The sequence below is a fragment of the Colobus angolensis genome, unplaced genomic scaffold (assembly GCF_000951035.1).
Source record: "Colobus angolensis palliatus isolate OR3802 unplaced genomic scaffold, Cang.pa_1.0 Scaffold123, whole genome shotgun sequence".
Lineage (NCBI taxonomy): Eukaryota > Metazoa > Chordata > Mammalia > Primates > Cercopithecidae > Colobus > Colobus angolensis.
The window spans coordinates 6,369,461-6,376,856 of record NW_012113475.1 but is presented as its reverse complement, the minus strand read 5'-3'; the positions used below and the strand labels follow the sequence as shown (position 1 = coordinate 6,376,856).

The 7,396-nt window shown below is 34.5% G+C and overlaps 1 protein-coding gene across 3 annotated transcripts in view; it reads right to left on the bottom strand.

Moving 5' to 3' along the window:
- Window positions 1–521: 521 nt before the first annotated feature.
- Window positions 522–7,396, bottom strand: part of LOC105505130 (PDZ and LIM domain protein 5) — a 128,495-nt gene continuing 121,620 nt past the window's right edge. The window contains exons 6-10 of one of the 3 annotated variants that reach the window (XM_011932850.1): window positions 5,838–5,852; window positions 3,570–3,587; window positions 2,825–2,997; window positions 2,201–2,237; window positions 522–1,658 (exon numbers count right to left, since the gene is read on the bottom strand). In XM_011932850.1, the coding sequence (XP_011788240.1) occupies window positions 1,565–1,658; window positions 2,201–2,237; window positions 2,825–2,997; window positions 3,570–3,587; window positions 5,838–5,852 (337 nt within the window). In that variant the 3' untranslated portion in view covers window positions 522–1,564. The remainder of the gene's footprint in view (window positions 1,659–2,200; window positions 2,238–2,824; window positions 2,998–3,569; window positions 3,588–5,837; window positions 5,853–7,396) is intronic. The other 2 variants (XM_011932843.1, XM_011932833.1) reach the window with 2 other exon arrangements.

Below are 7,396 nucleotides of genomic sequence, written 5' to 3'. Positions count from 1 at the left end.
TACCACATATTGTAGTAATTCAGGGGGAAAAATCAAACATGATCCTTTACCATGTTTTATTTATTTATTCATTTATTTTGAGATGGAGTTTCGCTCTTGTTGCCCATACTGGAATGCAATGGTGCGATCTCGGCTCACCGCAACCTCTGCTAGTGAACCTCCCAGGTTCAAGCGATTTTCCTGCCTCAGCCTCCTGAGTACCTGGGATTACAGGCATGCGCCACCGCACCCGCCTAATCTTGTATTTTTAGCAGAGATGGGGTTTCTCTATGTTGGTCAGTCTGGTCTTGAACTCCCGACCTCAGGTGATTTGCCCGCCTCAGCCTCCCAAAATGCTGGGATTACAGGTGTGAGCCACTGCACCTGGCCTGCCATGTTTTATACCCCTATTTTAGTACCTCACAAAGTTAAAAGTGTTTTCCAAATGAAATGTCAGAGAACTGTTTATTTTACCCAGTTATACTGTAACAAGTCCTGATGGCACTGTGTCTAGCCTCAAGGAAACAGAACGAGTACAAAGCTAAGTTAAAGGCAACTTTATTACAATACTTTTCCAAACTTCAAAATGCATTTATTACTAAATTTAGCTCTAATATATAATACACTATATTACAAGGCAGAAAGCGTTTCTGGTCATATATTTAGCTTCCATGTATTGCCCAAAACACAGCTTCCTAGGAATAGCAGCAGTGCACAGTAGTTAATATCACTAAGTAAAATATTTCTCTGATGTCTCATAATCATTCATATTATAATTTATGTTCTTCTGATTCAAAAAAGCAAAGCTATCTTTTCTATATCTTATTAGTTAATACCTAGAAATTGTCTATACTCTAAAAACATCCATTAGCTTAGAGATATTTACTTTGATAGGAAATAGGATTTGAAAATCCAACCAAACCAAAGAATACTGTATTTCTCCATTGCACATGGGGTAAAATTCTCTTCTTTCCTTTTCCAGGAGCCAAATCTGGACCTCCTCCTCTTCATAGAGCCATCCTGAATAGTACCTACTTTAAAAGATACCTAAATCTACACTGCATGCACTCTTCTTTAATAAAGTCTTCTCTGTTTATTCTTGCCTCCTTATATTTACTTATTTAGAATAATTTACAATCAACCTTGAATGTTACATAATAATAAACTTAAAAAGTAATCTTGGGAAATGTTAATAACATAAAGGAAGTATTTTCCAAATTAGACAAGGACATTATTTGCTCATTATCCTCTGCTTCAACCAACCAACCAAATTCAACTTATGAAAATAATTCATTTTCCAAGGTTACTACCCTAATAACAACAAAAACAGATACAAATCCACTGAACAGATCTAGTCCCTTAATTTTCTCTCTTTCTTTCTTTTTTTTTTTTTTATATTTGTGAGCTACCAGCTAGCATAAAACATGTTCATCTTCCTTTTCTCACAACTATAGGAAATTGTTAGAAAAGTATAGAAAAAGTTCTATTTTTTCATAAGGCAAATTTAATACAGATTTTGCTATGAAGTTGAAAAAAGGTAAATGAAAAGGTATGTGCTGGCTGCTTGGGGGACAAGGCTCATAAATCACTGTACGTTAAGAGCACGTGCTGAAACTTCATGGTGCCAGTCACGTAATTTTGTGTATTTGGGACTAAAGACGTGAAGGGGTATCTTTTCCCTGTGGAAAAAAAAAAAAAAAAAAAAAAAGAGTGATAGAAGAGTCATAAGAAATAGAAGGAAAAAGGTTCTAAACTAATTCCATCATGCAGAAAACATGCCTTATAAAAGCTTAATTTCACATTGCTGCTTTATTAAGTGGCAAAGATTTTAAGGGTAGAGCATTTTTAGAAATACAGAAATTAATCCATAGATCCCTCTTGGAAACATATATTTTTATGCTCAAAATAAAGTGACTGCAAGACAACACACAAGCACATTCACAGACATATGTATTGTTAGCAAAGCACCCCAAAATACACCCTTCTGCCCACTTCTTATTTCAATACTAAGGAAAACACGCCTTAAAACCCAGACAATATCCACTACTTTAAAAATCTGCAAGTTGTACATTTAGGTCACACAAAAGGCACCAAAGTTAAATGCTTAGCTTCTAGCTGCAAAGACGAAATGCCATACCATTACACTTGACAATCTGAAAAACCAAATTGAGACCATTCATGAAAGGAAAACATTCAATTGACAAAAAGATAGAGAACTTACTTTGCCTTCTTTGTATTATCAGCTTCAGATTCTTTCACTGAAATATAATAAGCAATATCCAAATATTAGTTTGTTTTGTTTAACCTCAAAATCACTTAAGCAATTACCTGCACCAATCAATATCAAATGTTCAACTTCCACTGAGCCACTAAAACAAATTCCACAGTAGCCCATTGTTGGCTATAAACTATAGTTAGTACAACTACTATTACGTCTATACTTTTCATGGGCTGGTGATTGATTGATTGATTGATTGACTGATTGATTGATTTATGAGACAGAGCCCCTCCGTAGCTACCAAGGAGCTGGGATTACAGGTGTCTGACATGATGCCTGGCTAATTTTTGTATTTTTAGTAGAGGCAGGGTTTCATCACGTTGGCTAGTCTGGTCTCAAACTCATGACCTCATGATCTTCCTGCCTCGGCCTCCCAAAGTGCTGAGATTACAGGAATGAGCCACTGCGCCCGGCCTGGGGTCTTACGCATATTACCCATGTTATGCACAGCATAATTTAAAAGCAAACTGTCTCGGGGTTGTTTTCTGACAACTACCAATCAGTCTCAATGCTAGTCTCTGTGGCAAAAAAACACTCATCCATTAGGACACCCAGCAGTTCACTTACAATGTTCAGTCCCAGTGATCTGGGCAAGGATTCGGAAAGAGCGAGACTGAGTTGTTCCAGTCCTTGGACGCCAGTCTTCAGTATCCTCAATCAGTCTCTTCTTGCTGGCATCACTGTGAGTGGGTATATGATAAAACTCTGTATTGCGCTCCACAATGTGTTTTCTTGGTGGGCTAGGGTTAAGGAGAAAAAAAAAAAAATTTTAATTGTAAAATTATATTAAAAGGATAAACTATCTTCTACTAAATTATTTATAATTTATATGATTAATCTTCAATGTTCCTTTTATATAAACAGTTTGCTTTGCAAGTATATTCAGTCTCAATTTTTTAAAAAGATCTATCTAAAATAGGCTGGGCGTGGTGGCTCACGCCTATAATCCCAGCACTTTGGGAGGCCAAGGTGGGCGGATCATGAGGGCAGGAGATCGAGACCATCCTGGCTTAACACAGTGAAACCCCATCTCTGCTAAAAGTACAAAAAATTAGTTGGGCATGGTGGCATGTGCCTGTAGTCCCAGCTACTGGGGAGGTTGAGGTAGGAGAATCGCTTGAACCTGGGAGGTGGAGGGTGCAGTGAGCCAAGATCGTGCCCCTGCACTTCACCCTGGGCAACAGAGCGAGATTCTGTCTCACAAAAAAAGCAAAAGAAAACAAAAAAAAACTTTTAAATTATAAGTAAAAAACTGCACTTACAATGTTAATATAAAATAATGCTATTAGAATGTATTCAACAGAAAGATTACCGTTTAGGTGGGATTTTCCTTTTAATTGACAGAGGAAGGCAGCAGAAGAAAGATTTCCAACATGAAGAAAAAGGAAAGGAAAATGGTAAGAAAAAAAGAAAACAACCAGAAAATGAAAGTCCATAGTAGTCAAAATCAAACTTTCTGAAATTATTTGTATTGTTCATTGTATGCCATATGAAACACAGATGTGGACTCTATTCACAACGACCATTAATATCAATATGCTGCTAGAATGTACTGGCTTTCATGAAATTAAATGATCAAATCTTCACTAGGCCCAGGAACCAAGTATGGTTTAGTAGAGGCTAAACTAGCAATTCCAAATACAATTTTGAAAAGAGTCCAAACTATTCCTTTCTACAGTTCTCTCATTCATATGTACAGGTATTCCTTATCCTAAAGACAGCTGTGTGGGATGAGCATAGTGAAGAAGAAGTACAGCATATGAGCAACTACTGAAATAGGTATTAAAAGATCAGAATTTAAAGCTTGGCTCTAAGACTCTTTAGAAAGTCAGTCTCTTGAATATCACATACAAGGTAGTGTTGTTCTGAGGATGTGTAAACTATAGAGTTCATGAACTTTGAGTTTGCTATGAATATTCATTTTTATTTTAAAAGGGCATAAATACAAAGGAATTTGCAATGTGTATTTTAACATTGTATGATATACTGAGCATAATGAATAGTCTCCACTTCTCCCCCCCTCAAAACAGGGCAAATGCAAATTTTTGGAGGCTATGAGTTTAATTTCAAAAGAGAAAAAGGAACATGTTCTGGACTAGCAGACTACTGGCACAAGATCTCAGTACAGAAAGTGTTATAAATGTGGTCAGATGTGAGTGGCAACACCTGCTAGGTTCAACTCACTGTGAGAAAACCATAGTGCTATCCGCAGGCCACATGACTGTTATCATTTTAATAGCTACATAACCAAAACTGTCTCAGCACACTGGAAAAGCTCTTCTCCAGTGAAGAACAGGATAGAATTACAGTTAGTAATACTGGCTTTAAAGTCAGATTCAGTGTGTGCTTTATGCAAGTCATTTCTCTAAGCTCAATTTCCTCATTTGAAAAATAAGACTTGCATCTTAAGGGGTTATTTAAGAACAAATAAGATAGATAACGTATGTAAGGTGCCTTCTGCAGTACATAACATGAGGTAATGATCATCATAATGTATTTTTTTATGATTACTAGAAAATCAACTGCAATACATGTTTAAGACTATGAATAATCTGCATATACAAAATAACAAATCAGTAATATTTATGCAAAAAATCATAAAAAATACTATAACTTGTGGTAATATGGTAATATCATATGATTCCACAAATAAAATATCTAAAAGACCTTCCACTAATATTGAACAAAACCTAGTTCTTTTAAAAATGAACAAAATGTTTTAAAATTAGGAAATAAGCATAGGTTTCTTCACAAACACACTGCCTTTGGCAGACATAAAACAGATAACTCTTTATCTAATGCAAGTACTTGAAAAATTTTATATTCAGCTATTAAACTTATTATAGTTTTAAATTTCTCCACAAGTATTGAGTGTAGTTTGCTCTTGAATGATGTTAATTTCAAGTGTAAGACTATTTTATCCTCTATAAAAGGTTTGATCTCTAAAAACAAAACAATGGTGTCAAGCTAAGATATCACGAATAATAGAACGACACTACCTAAGTAGCATTTTTAGCTATGACACACTTGTAAAAAGTACACTACCCCTTAGATTCTTTGTGTTGTTTACCACACCTTAAGGTCTTATGTCAAATGATATGAAGTTTCTAAACATTTAGTGCTTTCTGGTTCTGAAACTCCAGAGTGTGATAACTATGATGAAAGAAAATTTTCAATAATTTTATTTAAAAAAATACATTTGGTATAGAATGTAAACTTTACTCTCAGGGGCAAGTAATTTATTTCAAAATACGAAGATTAAAATAATAATAATAATAATAATAAACTAAAGGAAAGCCCAAACTACAGTTCTAACTCTGGTATACACTGTCCATAATACTCATCTATCTCAATGAAGGTTAACTTACTAAGTTTTTCGTTACAGAAGTGTGGGTGTTCTAAACATACCACTGATGCATACAAAATTCTCTAGCATAAAAAAAAAATGCTTCTTATTCCTTAACATTTTTGAAAATTCTTATGAGAAAATCCTAACAAAATTTGCTGGTAGTATTAAATTGAAAGCAAGAAGGAAAGTTACAGAGACAATTACAAACTGAATCATTGGTTAAGTACTTACACAGTGCCAGGGTTACTGAGGGAAGAATAATATACACAAAAAAGATGTGATAGAGAAGAGAAGACATTGATGTTCCCCAGAAGATGACCAACAGACAAAGAGGGGAAAAAAGAAGAAAAAGAAAAGAAAATGAAATTCATAACACACAATGATTTTCAGTGAAGATGTTACACAAACATCATTCTTCAAAATAATCACGGAAACATAGACAAAAAATGAACAAATGTTAGTAAAAATTCTACTACACTGTTATAATCAAGACAACACTTTTGTCCCCCTATCCCACAAAACACTGAAAACTATTTTACGTATTAATGCTAATTCAAGTATCAAGTGACTGAAAGATTCATTATTTTTTTTAATGCACAAGGTTTTATAAAAATCATTTAAACATGAATCCAAATTCTTATGTTCTTAACAAAGGACAGAAAACAATCAGATGTAAAATACAGAAACAGATCATTTTAGAATCACTTTTAAAATCAGAAAAGAATAAGAGAAAAATCTTTCAGTCTCACATAATAGAAGTATATATTAATAGCAAGTGTAATTTCTCACATGAATTATCTTGAATCATATGTTACAGAATAATAATATGTCATTTGAATTTTTTCTTGTTTCTTAGTCGTGACTATAATGAAAAATGCAGGAAGCACAATGGATCACAAATAATGAGCTATCACTCAATTTTCTTACTCTCTCCTGTCCCTCATTAATACCACTCTCATTCACAAGCAAGTTCCAGTAACTTTAGAAGTGATTTGTGGGAATTCCATAGTTCTGTATTATCAGTGACACAATTATTGCCCAGAAGGCATGTCTGATAAGACATGGTAAAGGAACTAAGTTAGTAACACCTGAAGCAGGAGAACCTCAAAACATAATTCATTCACATAGCCTATTTTTTCAGTGCAAAATCATTAACAACACATTCATATTACAGTAGGGATAGAAAAGGCTAAAGTATAAACTGTATGGTTTGCCAAATAACACACTGTAGCATTCTTCAATTCTGCAATGATGTTTAGTCAGAGTAAGTGACAATTCATTACAAACAGAGTAAGAAAAACTGCCTACCAGTTTTAATGCTAAGGCTGGTCAGTGTTGCTATATTTCCACATATCAAAATCAGTTTCATAAACTCAAGAGAGGGCTGAATTACACTGAGTGAGGGTGAGATGCAGGATAAAGTTGATCTCAATGGTTTGCTTGTATTTACTTTTCTGTAGCCACAATGCACAGTATTCTCTCCTCTGCCTTGTTATTTTAAGTAGCAGGGAAATAGGTTTGCAAAATCATCTCATCCTGCACAGAGTTGAGTTTTAGATGTATATTTAAACATTTTAAAGTTTAGGAAAAATGTTTCACATTAATGTGAAATTAAGTGGGGGTAAATGTTCAATGGTGTGGTGGAGGGGCAGCAAGTGGAGGATTGACTGATTTCAACCTAAAGGTGACAATTTGAGTATGCCAAACAAATATTTTTACATATTTTAGAAAAAGTGCCCAAATGGAACAGTCCAAAATACACAGCAGTGGCAAATGTGCTAACATGATAG